A 15,681-nucleotide genomic window follows, 5' to 3' on the forward strand; every position below is an offset into this window, starting at 1 on the left:
GCTGGGCCTGCTGTCCCGCCGCCCGGGGGTGGCAGGCCGTGTGGCCGGCACTGGGCCCAGGTCTGGTCAAGAAGGGATGCAGGATTGCGTTACCCGCCACGAAAAGGGACCGGTTACCTGAACTGTGGGCTGTCGCCTTGGAGGCCTGGACAGCGTCCTCAAAAACCCGCACACAAAAGGTCTCCTGGAGCGCGGCCTCCTGCAGCTCACAGCAACTTTCTCCGGGTCTGAGGGAGCTTCCTGTTCCAGGGTCTTTCCGTGCGTGGGGTTTATTTGTGTTCTGCTAGGTCAGTTAGCCGTCTGGCCAGCTTTGGGAAAATGCCGTCCACAATGTGCAATTAACCTTGCTGAACCTCTTTTGTGTAAAATTCCCAGAACCTACTTACAGCACAACTTAAAAATGTGGGTTCCATGTAGTGAAGGTCACTACAGGTCCACTTTGCTGGGCAAGAATTACCGCTCCACCGATTTAAAGGGCTCGTTTGACATCAGTTGCTTCTCTCATTATTTTAAAGGTATTGCATTCAAAGTCCTTCTTTCGTGTCCCCCCTTGAAGATAGTAGACGCAAGGAACGAGTGTGGGTCATACACTTAGGACCGGGTTGTAGTAATGAACAGATCCGGGTTCCTGTTCTCACCAGGCTTGTATTCTAGTGGCAGTGCCTAGGGTAGGCTGACAGTTCAAAAGCTAGTTAGCGTGTGATGATAGTTAATCTAAGGAAGTACAGGGTGGTCATGGGTAAAATCACCCGTTCTCAAGTTGTCTAACCCTTGCAGAAGGCAGTGCCTCTGCAGGAAGACTGGGGTGGTAACGATTAACATAGATTCTCTTTTCTCCATTAGAATATTTGAAAAATCAGTTGATTTCACCACCAGCTAGAAAAGTGGCCCAAGTGACAGGCTGATATGATAGTTCTTACTCGTAGCAGAATAACTTTTTAGCTCAGAAGTAATGAAGTATTCTGAAGTTCCTTTGGCTCATTGTTTAAGGTTTAAATGCACTTTCTTTGTGGAGGAAAAATATTCATGCTAAATTATAAGAGTATTTAATACGGGGAAAATAGAATTGTAATTATGATGTCTGATCTTCGTTTATAATGGTTTCTTGTTCTTTAACCAAGAGTTGCAGGAACTAGAAACTTTCTGAACAATCCTGTCCAATTCCGCCGCCCAATTCCTACCTTCTGCTTCCTGTGTTATCTTGTTCTTACTTGCCTAGTCAGAGTATCTACTGACTTGGAATAAGTTTGTCTTCAGTAGAGTGTGGTATTGACAAGGTTGATGTTCCGGTCAGGACCTGGTAGATTTCCCTGCTTGCTTTTGTTTATTGCTGACTCATTTGGTTTGAGTTTGCTACCAAAGCCCATGACAGGACTGTACCCTAAACTTCGGCTGACTTATGATCAATATTCCTGCAAGCACCAGGTCTCAGTGTTACTGGTAACGTGTGCCACTTGTCTTGTAGGTGTGGCTGGGGAGGTGTCCACTGCTGGCCCAGGGAGGACTCCAGGCAGGAGTGATCCCTTCCCAGCTAGGACTCACCAGTCCCCTTGAGCTGCATGGTGCGGGTGGTTGCAGGGCCGCTAGAGCTATCCTTAATATGAGAATGGAGTTCCCCGAAGGCCTTTCCACTGTGGCTGGTTGGAACTGCTTTGGGTTTGGGGGAGCTGGTCTGTGAAATAGGAGTGCTGGGTGACCCATCACACAATTGTGTGAGGGTTATTAGGGACAATTCATGTTTCTTGGGGTTCTTTCCCTAACAGAGGAAAAGTAAAAGGCCCCTTTCACAAAGTTCGCTTAATCGAAAGTTTGATTGTTTGCTTGTTATTTACATTGAGGAGCTTGTCTTCCCATTGCCCAGGGAAGGTGGAGAACAATTGCCCAGTGGCGTTCCTAGCGAGGAAGGACCCTTGCTTCAACCTTTTCTGTACCTGTGGGTTGTTTATAATTAAGCCAAGGCCAGAGGCCCAGGATAGAGGGACAGAGTTGGAATCTTCATAGACTCCTTTTTCTCCTGCAGGACCACTGCTATTATTTAAGAATCATTTTAACTTCCTTTGCTTCAAATATATCCAGGTACCGGCTACGAGAATGAAATCACATACAAAGCCAACTCTGAAGATCTCAGGTTAACTGATTTTTTTGAATTACCAATTCAGTCACGTGAGTCATCAAAGAGGTGCCTTCACACTCTTTGCAAACACAATTCTGAATCTCTATAGTGTTTAGCTTTCAGATACATACAGAATAGGTGAGGATTTTTTTCAGTTTCTATTTTTTTTTTTTTGAGACAGGGTCTCACTGTGTAGTTCAGACTGTTCTGGAACTCACTGTGTAGCCCAGGCTGGTCTCCAACTCGCAGCAATCTTCCTGCCTCAGCCTTGCAAGTGCTGGGATTACAGGCAAGTGCCACCACGCCCGGCCTCAGTTTCTCTTTAGAATGATAGGATACAAATGCTCTGATGACATAGCTATGTGGTTTTAATGTACATAAAAGAAAGAGTTAAAGAGAAAAGATTGCTTTATGTAAAAATGCTTGACTTATGCATAAGCAGTAAGATTCACGAGTTTACAGTTATAAAAATTCTTACCCTCAAAATATATTTGCCTTCCCCAAGGTCAGAGTCATTTGTGGTACTGTATTTAAATATGAATAATTCCATTTAGTTTATTACTCTTGGTCTTTTCCTGTGGTATTCTAAGGTTGATGCCTGGTGTCACTGTTTGTGAACACACATGCTTGTTTGCTAGGCTGTCTGGAGCAGGCGGGCTGGAAGAAAATTCTTATTTCTTGCTTCTATTAGACATAAAACAAAAATTGATCCTGCTTGTTTGTTTTAATCAGAGGCTCCAACCCTCTCATTTTCCTGACCTTGTAGTATGATTTGCACAGAATTTAGCACGTCCGTTAATACAGGAACATGTAGCCTGTAACAAGCATTAGTTTCACCAGCAAAATTGGGATGCAGGGCTGCGAATTTCCTGTTGAGGTACAGCACTGGTGAGTCCAAGAAGGCATTATTGTTATGCAAATGCTGAATAACCTCATTTTTCAAGCCCTAGAACCACCAAAGCATTCATATGATCCATGCAATAAATATGTCTTCATGGCATTCATGAAAGTACAATGAATGAACAAGTATTTTGCAGGGGAGGAAACTGTCATAGTCAACGTGTGTAAAGGTGTTTACCTTAGGTGGCCATCAGAGACAGGCGTACCAAAATGACTGTAAAATACCATTTCACATTGATTCTATTAGCAAAGGCTAAGAAGTCCAACAGTACAAGTCTGATAAAAATGAGATATAGGAACTATCTTATTTAGAGAACAATTAGGCATCATCTAGTTAATTTAAAACACAGCAGTGAACTCCTAGGTACACAGCCCACAGTATATCTTGGACATATGAGTAAGGATATTATAGTTACAGTACTGTTTGTAATAACAAAAATTAGAAACCACATAAATGACTTTATTTATTTATTTATTTATTTATGGTACCAGGTGATCCAACTCTGGTCCTTGCGCTTGTAAGGCAGGTGGCAGAACCACTGAGGTAAATTCCCCGCCCACCTAAATGACTTTTAAAAGTGAGCGGGTAAAGTGTGGTATAAATTTGGCAGAACCTTACAAGTAAAATGAGAGAATGAGATCTATTTATAAATACATTGATGAGTGCGCCAGGGATTTAGCTCAGTGCTGCCACTGCGTGCCTTGAAAGCTCAAGGTCCTGAGTTCAATCCCTGATACCAAAACAAACAAACAAACAAAGACATCAACCACTTATAAATACATAGATGAATCTCCAAACCATATGTTAAGTGAAAAAAGGAAGCATGATAAATACAATACAAATTTTAATGTTTAAATATTAAGTTTCTTCATATAAATTTTAAGAACACATAAACAATGCTATATTTAGTTTGTGAGTGTGTATTAACCATTTAGAAATATCAACACATGAAGTAGAAAGTTCAGCACCTGATTCACAAGACTGCCTCTTGGGAAGGAAGGGAAAGGATGGGCTTTGGGTGGGATACAAAAGAGATCTGTAATATTGTGTTTTTAAAATGAAGACCGTATGGTAAACTTTTATAATTTATTCTTACTTTATTAAGTTTGCTTTTTCAAGCCAAAAAGTTGGTAAAGACCAGAAGATGTCTCTCTCTGGAGAGCGTTCTCAGTTTGCCCAGGTAGAGCAATGGCTTGTGCTTTTTAGTTGATATTCCTTTAATCACTGATGGCTGTGGGCTGTGGTCATTTAACACCACATGTGGTAGAGTGGGTAGAGTGTGTTTTGTTCAAGGTGCTTTACGAAGCTTTGGGCAGAACACTGTCCCGGCGACATACCTCCTTCCATGCTGTGTTTGTCGCCCTCGCCCTCCCTCCACAGCAGATGCACAGGAAGATTTCCTGTTGATGAAGTATGGCTGCAAAGACAGCTGGTTTTCCTAAACTCCTTACCATAAAGGTCAGTGGAGACCTTATTGCATCACAACCATGAAGATTAGCCCTCAGCACTATCAGAGGCTCAGCAGGGAGGAGAACCATGCACCAGACGTGTGACCCCCCCTACCAGGCTTCTCTGCTAGTCTGAACAAGTTTCTGCTTCTTGAAGTCTAGTTAGGTGGACCTTAGGCACCGGCCTGGAAGGTGGGTCTGTTGAGAGTTTATGATAAACAGGAGAATTTTTGTAATCCTTCCCCCGTTACCTGAGTGGGGCCCTCCAGGTCACACTTGTCCTTGGGAAGTTGCTGTCTGCAGGCGGACACTGCCCCCTGGTGTGAAGCAAGGCAAGTTGTAAATCTGAGCTTCCTGGGGGGTTGTGGAGCTACAGTGTTAAAGGCCTCTCAAGGTGTAGAGGCCCCTGTCTTGGAACTTCTCGGGAGTTGGGGTGTCTCCTGAGAATTGTGCAGCCCCCACCAACCCTGGCAGAGAAGGACCGCCCAAAGGAAATCTTTACAGTTATGAAAACAGGCCGGGTGAGCAAGCAGAAAAAGTACTAGACTTGGCAGGTGCACTGCTCTGCCGCAAGATGGCTGAGTGCACTTAGCCTTTATTGTGCCCTTCGAAATGGCTGGATCACGAAAGTTTAACTCATTTTGCAAGACTGGAGTTTCTTAACGTTGCTCAGTACCCATAGTTCATTGTGTAACTACTTGAAGTGGGGATTTGCCCCATACTTGCTTGGCTCCTCACCCCAGTTAAAGGGGGACTTAGAGGGAAGAGGTCACCAAGTCGGATGACACACACAGCTGGACGGAGTCCTTGCTGATTTCCGTGACCAAATGCTCAAACCAAGCCGTGTCATATTGCACTCCACAGAGTGTATGTGGTGATTGTAGGAAAAGAGAAAATAAAAAGGGAAAAAATCCCCCACGCTTCTACCCAGAAATATCGTGTTAGTATTTAGCTCACATGTTAGTATTTAGCCTCTCAGACTTTTTTGTGAAAACATGCACAGTCATCTTTTTTGTCACCTGATTTTTTGTCTTATTATTTATTATTATTTGTCCCTTAATATTTTGAGTGCCTCGATGTGCTCATAAATGAACAACCTCATATTTTTAATAGTTACGCCTTTTTTCTCAAGCTCAAGTTTCTGACTCCTCTCGTCTTTCTCCTCTGATATTCATTGTCTTTACTTCATGGATCAAATAGAGCTTATTTGGTATAAGATTTCTAATTCCTTTTACTTCAAAATAAATTTTTATGCCCACCTATCATAGTTTTCCAGGGAGAAATTCTTTCTCTATCAAAGCCCATGTGCAAGAGGAAGACGTATTTCTACCTCTGTCCAAAGATATCACTAAGCTTTGTTCTCCAGTCCATGTTATTCCATCAGATATTAATCCTGTCTCATTCTGCATTCTCAAAGAGTAGTCTGAATGGTAGGGTTAGGTGCTATTTGGAAATTGTTTTAAATAGCATTAACTCATACACTGAGAGAATTATTCCTTTGTTCAGTTCTTTAATCCTTACTAAAGGTAAAGCCTGAGGAGAAAATCTCATTTGATGCTAGAACTTCTCAAAACATTCTCAGATATTTGTGTTTTAACAAAGAAAAGCAACCAGAACTGAAGGATGAAAGAAAACTCAGACTTCAGCAGAAAACATTACCTAATAACTAGTCGATTTCATTGTATTTATTATTCATTTTCTTTTAAAATTTCTTTTTAAATTATGAAGCATTTCCAGTGGAAAAATGCAGAGAATAATGTCACAAATACACGTGTCCCTGCTTCCAGATTTAATAAATACTAATATTTTGGCGTATTTGTTTGTGGTTGTGTCAGTCGTAGTTTAGCTAGAGAGGAAGGAGGCAGAACTCCTGGGATGAAAGTTTGTGCGTGCGTGTGAGTGTGTATGTGTGAGAGGGAGAGGGAGAGAGAGAGAGAGAGATTATGTGTGTAACTGATGAATAAAGTATCATAGAAATTGGATGGCCCTCCTGGGGGAACTGAGTCAGCAGTCCCTGCGAGGCGACTGACCTCACATGTGACGTTGGACCCTGGTCTGCAGGGCAGGCTCTTGGGAAGGGAGGCACGATGTGGAAGCCCATCAGAGCTGATGAATCCAAGTGGTTCTCACTACCTCCAGCCTGGATGAAACAGGTGCCTTTCACCGTATTCTTGCATCTCTGCCTCATGGAGGAGTCAGAGCAGCAGCAGGAGCCAGAGGAGGGAGTTGCGGTTGCCACACCCACAGGGTGAGCCTGACAGTCGCTGACAGTGGATGAGAGGCACCGCTGTGCTGTGCTTTCACTTTCGCTACCTTTAAAATCTTGCCTGCAAATATCTCTTGTGACCTACTTGGAATAAAAAGCATACTAGTCAACACTTGGCTGTGTAATACTATGGGCTTCTGTTTGTTCTGTTTTCTTTTTTCGAGTCCAGGTCTAGCTATAGATTCCAGGCTGGCCTTGAATTTACAATCTCCTGCCTCAGCCTCCTGAGTGCTGGAATTATAGTCAGGTACCACCACATCAGCTACATTGTATTTATTTTTAATAATACTCATCTGCCAAGTGATATTGCTGTTGATACCACATTTTATTTTTATGTTAATTTACTTGAATCGAATTATTTGAATTGACTTAGAAGAAGTAATAAATAATGATTCCTTCTCCCGAGTGTTGTTTTAAAGAACTCCTAACAGTCCTTCACTACCTCCTTCGAGTATCACATTCACAACTTGTTTTCTGATTCCCCTGGGTAGAATTCACATCCTCCTTCTTTGTGCTTTCATGGATGTCATTTCTCCTATGGCGCACAAAGCTTTCGTTACAACCTGCCTCGTATTATAGCTTCGGATATATTTGTTATCCCCACTTCAGTGTATGTGTCATGAGGAGAAAGAAAGGAGGACTTCTTATCCATTTTTGTTCTCACCTGAGATACATGATATAATGTGTTACAACATGCAGGTGCTTGCTAAATTTCTTTGAAATTAAACTGAAATAACAGAAAGGGGTGGTAAGGTGATAGCATTCCTAGTTTACTTGAGAGAGAGAGAAACAGATGCAGATAAAATAATTTGTCCAAAGTCTTACTTAATGGTAGGAACAAAAACAACATTCCAGAATTATTGGTTAACTCATCTTTATTTTAACCACACTATTCTTTAAGGAATTAATTTTGAAAGTGTATATGATGTATACGTGTGTTTTGGAGAAAGTTATGTTTAAGTTTGTTTTGTAAAGTACATGACAATTCCCTAGAAATTAGGATTGAACTCTATCTACACAAATAATGATACAAAGCAAGATTCTCCCAGTAAATAATACAGCTAACCATTACATCTGATATTAAGGAGACTGGTCTAGAGGAGTTCACTGAGAAGCCTTTAGAAAGATGGCTGGGCTTGAACTGAACTTTGAAGTTTGATTTTAGAGAGAAACAGGGAGGTCATTCCAGGCGGGAAAAGTACAGAGAGGGACTAACCTCTTCTCTCCTTGCTGCACAGTGTGGCCCAGAGTAGCAGCACCTTGGAGCTGGTTAGAGATGCAGAATCTCAGCCTCTTCCCCAGCCCTAGTTTCAGGCTCTGCCCACTGATTTAGGGAAGCACAGATGTACCTTTCCTGTAGCATATGCCACAATCTGGTAGAACTGGTGAAGTGTCCCATGTAACCCTCAGGACAGGGTAGGGTGGTTAGCATGAATGAATTGGAAAAAGATGTCCCATTAGCATCCAGTGAAGTTCAGAGAGGTTTGATTTTCTTCAGGTTTCACTAGAGCTGAGGTTCAGACTCAGGTAGAGACTTTAATGCTTTTCACACCACACAATAAGTCAAGTCATGCTTGGGGAATTGAGTAGGCCAGTGTGTAAGGCTTGAATGTGGATAAGTTAGCAGTTGGACCATATGAAATTTATCATTTCTCTATTAATACTTTTTTTTCCAGAAAACTTTCATGAATTTTGGGGAAGCTGATTTGGAGGCATGATGTAGATAGATTAGAATAGGGAAGACCAAGGTACTTAACTTACAGGTACCAGCTATACAGAATATTTAAGAGCATTTTAAATTCTATACACAAATTATATGGGTACTATCAGTGAGTGAGCTCTCTTAGTTACTTTTTTGTGTTTCTGGAACAAAGTAACAACACCTACAAGTTAACAGAGGAAAACTTTATTTTATAAATAAATAGAGGTTTTAGTCCATAGTTGGCTGCTTCCAACCAAGGCAGGGCAGCATGAAGAGGAGAACTGGTACATGGCAGAGCACGCAGGAGGCAGCAAGCAGCAGCAGCCTGCTTTCCATCTTTTCCTTTAAAGTCCGTCTAGGCTACATGTCTATTGATTGGTGCCACTCACACCAGTGAGGCTTCTGACTTTAGTAGATCCCTTCAGCCATGCCCAGAGCTACGCCAATCCAACTAAGGGACTGATCCAGATATCACACACGCTTGATCCATATTCACACACCCTAGATCCAGCCACCTCCTAAAAGCTCTACCTATGAGCATATGTGGCTTTGGGAGGACATCTACGTACAAGCCATAATATCAGCCAACTCTTGAATGCCCCCTTTGTGTTGGGTACTGGACTCATGGTCCTGCCTTTGTGATTGAGGTCTGGCTGTTGCATTAGATAACTAAGTTCCGAATAAACAAAAGTCTCACAGTAAGGACAATGAAGTCATCTTTGATGTCCCCCCCCCTTTTATTTCCCCTGAAAAAGGCTCTGGTCCCAAAGTTAAGTGGCTCCCATTCTCATCCCGGTTTTGTTGTTAGTGTTATACAAAACCTTGAAAGAATCACTTAATCGTTCCGTATCTCATTTATCTTATTTACAGAATAAACATAATACTTAACCATGACTTCACAGTGCAAGATGTTGTGATGATATAATTTGTGGAACACATTATGAAAGCTTATAATGGTGTTAATATACAATTACTTTTAATGCTTCATTTTCTGAAACTTTCAAAATTTCAATCCTCTCATACATTTTAGTCACTTTTCAAATTATAATTACATTGAAAGGGAGAGGGGAAAAAAAATCCAGCCATCTGTGGCACTTGTTCGCCTTCCCTGGAGGTAGAGCCAGAAGATAATGAATTTTTTTGAGATGTTGTTAGTCCCACTTAGAAGGAGAATGGATAGCGGTTTCTCACTGTGGCTTTAAGGCCCATCCACCAAGAGTGCGATTTCATTAGACAAAAGTACGTGGGTGGAAGTGGTAGAGTGAGAGAGAAAAGAATGGGAGGATGTTTTTGTTTGCTGGGGAGAAGGAAGTGGATGTGTGAGCTATGTGATACTGTGAGAGCCAAAGGTGGCAAACAAAGGAAAACCACCCCCATGTCCCATGGGGACATGCATCCCCAGGCTAGTTGAGGGCCAAGCCGATCTTTGACTACCTATGACAACGTGACCTGTGTATGTGGCTCAGGTATGGAGGACCTAACACTAACCTGCTTGCAGTTAAGCCTCACCTCTCTGACCTAAGCTCACAGTGCCCACTGCATAGTATTTATCACCCAGTGTAATTGCTGCTGATCTACTTCGTCTCCCTCATGACCAACAAAACTGAGCAAGACCACAGACTTAAGGTTTTGTGGAGACTGGCATTGCACAGAAGAGTTGCAAGTTTCTTACCTTTCTGTGGCCCTGTGTATTCTGTTGAGGATTGTGTATGTGTGTGTGTACGTGTGTGTTCACACTTGTGCATTAGATGGGCTAGAAAGACATTGTGCAGGTCAGGCAGAGGACAGAAAAATGGAAAATGTGTACTCTCCCTGCAGGTGGCTAAGAATGGAACTGGTTAATACCAATTAATAGGGATAATTCTGATAAACTAGGTTTCCCTGTTTGCTGCATTATGAAGAAAGGTATATATCAGCATTAATTCTTTCTTTTTCTGTTTGCTTGTTTGTTTGTTTTTTGAGACAGGGTCTCACTATGTAGTTGAGACTGACCTGGAACTCACAATGTAGCCCAGGCTGGTCTCGAATTTACATCGATCCTCCTACCTCAGCCTCCAGTGTGCTGGGATTACAGGCATGCACCACTACGCCTGGCTAATTCTGCCTTTTTAACCACGCTGTGTAAATTGTGTTTGCCTAGAGCAGTGGCCTTCATAATGACACATGACTCAGATTAGAGGACCCTTTGAAACAGTTCCCCTTTTACTTAAAATGTTGCACATCCTAGAACAATTACGATAAAAATAGGGCTTTTTCATATACACCCAGCAGGACCCGGGACTACTATGGGCACATGGTTAGCACTGCAGAAGCATGTGCTGTTATCATTAGTGTCCCACCCTTACCACTCGCTCAGTCCTTAGTGCGGTGTGTTTGCTTTGGAAGCCAAAGGTGGATAGACATAAGTACATAGCATTACTTTCTAGTAACGTGGGCTCTAGGAAGTTTATGTGGAGCTTTGTGGGTGAGCAGAAGCAGGAAAAGCTGTCTGGAGGGCTGCAGAGGAAGGCAGATGGCAAGGAAGGCCCAGTCTGCACTTGAATCTCCTCGGATGGGGAAAGTTCAGATGTTCATTGTAGAAGGTGCCTCCACATCGAGAGAGTGACGTGCACAGAGGTAGAAAGAGCTCGTTTAGAGAGAATACATGGCTAGTTTTCTTTGCCCGATTGAAGACTGTTCATTCAGCAGAGCATGTGTTTTGAGTCATTTCAGAAAAGAGCTCTCTTGCCCCATGTTTTCCGTTTCTTTATACCCATCAGTTAAACCCCAGAAGATTGTAATCAGGGAGGGCAGTCACTAAACACAGGGAAATGACTTTGTAATTATTGCTCCTGCTCAACGTGTAATCTATCTGTTCTTGTAATTATGAAGGTTTTTATTTTTATAAGCTTACTGCCTCTTATTCTAAAGCATTCTTAATCGTATGCAAATAGGGGCCGGAAGCATGTAAACTGGGCAACATGTTTTCTTTCGCATCTTACCGTAAATCACCGCGCATACTGGCCTGTGGCAGCTTTGCGTGTCTCCAGAGGCCCACGGTCAATCCGCTCGGAGCAGATTGGGACTGCCTTGTATCCATCCTCTCAGCCTTCGGGAGGGGCAGATCACATCCTGCGTTTTACATTAGCTTTCTTCTGTGATGCATACAGTGTCGCGACTCCTTTTCTCTTTCCTTGACAGTAATTCCATCATCTCCTGATGATAAATGACTCTGCCCCTGGCTTCTTCGCTTATCCACTTTGCCGAATGAGCCCCCGCAGAAGGGTGCGGAAGGGGCCCCCACTGGAATTCTCTGCAGCCTGGAGAGAGCGCTCTGGAGGAGCCTCTGCACGGAGATATACCTCGGTCAGCTCACCCGTCCCGCGGGCTCCTATCACACGCCCTAGAGAAATTCCATGCTTTGCAGTTTTCAGACATTCCCTATGTTTTTATCAAGTTCAGAGTTCACAAGGATGGTTTCTTAAAGTAAGATCTTTTCCCTCTAGAGCAGACTAATTAGGCATTTTCTTAATATACTCTAAACTTGAAATAATCTTCCAACAGTGAGAACTAAATAAATGGAAAACCCTAGTGTACCATGGCTGCGTGGGGCTTGGCAGCCTGTAAGCCTAGTTGTGAGTGGTTGCAGAGCCCAGAACCATCAGTGACAAATGATAAATGTATTCAATAAATAGTTGTAGAACAGATCGGTGGAATATTTGCTTTTATGGTGGAAGACCACTATAGTTAAATTAAACCAAGTTTTTAAAATTACAGCTAATGGTTATGAAATAAACATTTATACCTGGAGTTTTGGACGTCTTTAAATCCGATGAATTTTTGTATCTACTCGAAGTACAGATTAGGCTTAATTGCTTTAATATATTTATAGGCTATTTAATACATTTCGTATGTTTAGAGACAGTAAACTGTGTCGCACTCAGTCTTGCCCAGGTCACAAGTCCTAGGCCAGGGAGCTCCTGAGCCCCTGGTGAGTGCTGGTGTGAGCGGAAGATGCAGTTTGGAGGAGGAAATAACCGGGATTTCAGTCCTTTTAAATCAGAGCCAATAATGTGTCCCTGGCCTCCAGCGTCAGACCGTAGGAGCGGAGTCTTTGGTCTCAGATCTATCCCAGACATGGCAGGAAAACTCATAAAGGATTCCGCAGGTGGAGTGCGCTGACGGTCCCACTTCCCGTAGGGTGGGAAGCTCCCTCCGCCGTGTTTCTGCGTGGTCTCCTGTGAGGCTCCGAACTCCAAAGCAAGAAACAGACCTTGCAAGGGCTGCGGGCCTCCTGACCTTTCCCCTCCTCAGGTGAAGCCTGCAGCGTCTGCTCTCGTGTGTTCCCCCTTGCAGCTCTACGTGGCCACGGAAGCCATACTCATCGCCCTGATCGGAGCCATACCGTCGTACCACTGGGACTTGGCCGGGCTCCTGCCCAACCAGAGCCACGGCAACCAGTCAGCCGGCAAAGACCAGGCGTTCGGGGACTGGCTCCTGACAGCCAACGGCAGCGAGATCCGGAAGCACGTGCATTTCAGTGGCGGCTTCACCTCTATCGCCTCCGAGGTAATCCGAGCCGCGCTCATTGCTCAAATGCGATTTCTCCTTGTCTGGACTTTTCTCTTGATTTAAATTTTAGCCACACTTTCAAATAACTTTCTTGGTGATTCAAGAGTTAAAGGTCTTCATGTATTAAAGAAGGATAACCTATTCAAAACCTTCTTTTTCCTCCTTTACTACACCGGGGAGAAATATGCATCTTACCAAATGAGTTAGATGAAATAAGATACACACTCCAAAAGAGTCCGCCGTGTCCCGTTAAAGTCCAAAGCAGCCCACAGCGTCGTTTTAAAAAGTGAATTAAAACGTTCCTCTCTCATTATTGCACATGCAGATGTTGGCAGAGTAAAGCGAGAGAAAGGGAACGACCCATCTAAAACCCCCACGGTTCATTGTTCAATGCAGTCCCTTGAGAGGACCACGTAGGGCACCTTGACTGTACGGTACTAGGTGCAGATGGTTGCCCTTGCTGATTTGAAGGGGGGTTGGCCGGCCACAGAGGAGGCCGTGGTCCTTCTGAGCCGGCCAGTGACAAAGACCCCTACACTGAGGGCACACAGTGTGGGGAGAAACAGCCCTGAGTAAGAGGAGCAGGGAGCGCTGTGCTGGCTGTGAAGATGTTGAAATTCTCCTGTTCCTTTGCCTGCCCACAGGCCTGTCGCTGCCTTGGCCCTGCCCTACCACTCCCCCGCAGGACGCCAGAGTCCTGCCGGTGCCCAGCCGCCTGCTTCCTGCACCGCACCGTCCAGGCCTGGAGGGCGCCCTCTCTGGTGTGCATGTGTGTCTGCCTTCCCTCTCCTGGGAGTTTTGGCTTGCTGTCCTTTGGGTGGGGCCTACTAAACCCAGGGGAGACCAGCTGGCCTTTTCCGAGCAGTCCCCCCCTGCTACTTTAATTCTGCTTTAACTTCTCAGGCAACTACCAAGTATTTCTAACCAGCATCCATCCCTCAGAAACCTCCAGTGACTCCCGCACTGCACACAGGACACAGTAGAGACCCCAAGGCCCCGCACACTTCACAGCTTGCTCGGGGCACTCATTTCAAGCCCCTCTCAGCACTTTGGCCAAGAATATTCGCTGTTTCTCACACATGCACTGAAATCTCGACTTAAACCTGTTGCCAGGGACAGGAAGGCCCTTGTCACTCTCTCCAGATTCCTCCCGTGAAATTCTAACCTACCCTTTAAGACCCACATTCGGGGTCATCTTTCTAGAGAAACCAAGCCCCCCAGAAGTAAAGACTCTGTTTCTGCTCCAGTAGCATTCTATTTGCACTCATGTTACAGTTTGTTGTTTCAACTCCATTTTTTAAAGAAAGGTCTTTGAGGTCAGAAACGGTGTTTTGGTCAAACTTGTACCTCCATGGTCTAGCAACAACAGTAGGTGTAACCACTGCCCACCTATGAAAATGACAAGTAGCACTGTTGAATGCTATGAGATATGATTAAAAATATGATGAATGTTATTTTTAAAATTTATTATAGTAAAAGACATTGTCATTAATGCGCCTTGTTTTGAGCACACTTGTCTTCTGCCGCTTTCTGAAGCAGTTCTGGAGGTCCTCTTTTGTGAGTGTCTTATGAGGTGTGGTGAAAAATGCAGCAAATGGTGCTGCCAGGTACCATCCAGGGGAAAGGGTTGTAAAAACATGCTGTATTCACAGGATCCGGCAACGCACAACTTCTGACGGTTCCTCATGGTCAAAATGAATGTGAAAGGTAAATGTTTTAGAAACAATTCAGGGCAGTGAGGCAGGCAGGACAGCACAACTAAAGACGCAGAAGAGGACTTTCAGAACCGCTTCACAAAGTGGCAAGAACAACGGGATGGCCGGGAGTGGGGGCACATGCCTTTGATCCCAGCACTTGGGAAGCTGAGGCAGGAGGATCTGCTGTGAGTTCGAGACCAGCCTGAGCTACCTAGTGAGTTCCAGGTCAGTCTCAACTACAAGGTGAGACCCTGTCTCAAAAAACCAAAAGAAAAATAAATAAATAAATAAATAAAAGAACAACAGGATGAGTGTGTTTAAAGTGAAGCGGAACTTTTTGCAGGATGGATGGCAATGCAGTGTCTATTTATTAGAACCTGTTTGCAGTGCACAGTAATTATATCTGTCATGTGGAATTGGTACATGTACATAACACATCTTAATTCTTTTTATTTTCTTCGTCTTCTATTATTTCCCTCCAATCCTTGGTCCCCTTCTCATTTGTAGAAGCTCCATTTTCATCATTTTTCTTTCAGTTCTTTTTTTTTCCATCTCTTTTCCCTCCCTTCGGTGACCCCTCCCTCCATCTCTTGCTCCCCCATCCCTTTGAAAAACATCTCACTACTTCCTGTCTTCCTGTTCATCTATCCTCTGTTTTGCTTTCTCCCTCTCTCTTCCTCTCTCTCCCTTCCTCAAATATATAGATGTGAGTTTCTTATATGTGAGAAAGCTTGCAATATTTAAAGTTGTCTTATTTCACTTAATATCCTGGTCCCAAATTGCATCCATTTACCTATGGCCGTCTCAAGTTTATCTTTCTTTATGGCAGAGTAATACTCCATTGTGTACCCATACCACACTTCTTTTTTTTTTATTTAATTTATTGGTACATTCTAGGTAGACAGTACAGTTACATTCATTATTGGGATCTTGTACCTTTACATGCCAGGTCCTGGTTCTCATTTTTTCCCCTTGTCCCCACCCTCCCTTCACCCTCCCCTCC

General features: G+C 43.7%; 1 protein-coding gene and 1 long non-coding RNA gene across 3 annotated transcripts in view; one reads left to right on the top strand and one right to left on the bottom strand.

Moving 5' to 3' along the window:
- The window catches only part of LOC117284033, a 49,405-nt gene extending 49,136 nt beyond the window's left edge, over nt 1–269 (bottom strand). The window contains exon 1 of the long non-coding RNA XR_004515118.1: nt 118–269. This is a non-coding gene — a long non-coding RNA (uncharacterized LOC117284033). The remainder of the gene's footprint in view (nt 1–117) is intronic.
- Nucleotides 270–11,661: 11,392 nt separating this feature from the next.
- Slc22a15 (solute carrier family 22 member 15) overlaps nt 11,662–15,681 on the top strand; it is a 64,755-nt gene continuing 60,735 nt past the window's right edge. For both annotated transcript variants that reach the window (XR_004515086.1, XM_010631206.2), the window contains exons 1-2: nt 11,662–11,775; nt 12,766–12,978. Coding sequence is in view for 1 of the 2 variants with exons in the window: in XM_010631206.2 (XP_010629508.1) it covers nt 11,677–11,775; nt 12,766–12,978 (312 nt within the window). In the remaining variant the exon portion in view is untranslated. The remainder of the gene's footprint in view (nt 11,776–12,765; nt 12,979–15,681) is intronic.

The sequence above is a fragment of the Fukomys damarensis genome, unplaced genomic scaffold, assembly GCF_012274545.1.
Source record: "Fukomys damarensis isolate Sample0158 unplaced genomic scaffold, DMR_v1.0_HiC HiC_scaffold_33, whole genome shotgun sequence".
Lineage (NCBI taxonomy): Eukaryota > Metazoa > Chordata > Mammalia > Rodentia > Bathyergidae > Fukomys > Fukomys damarensis.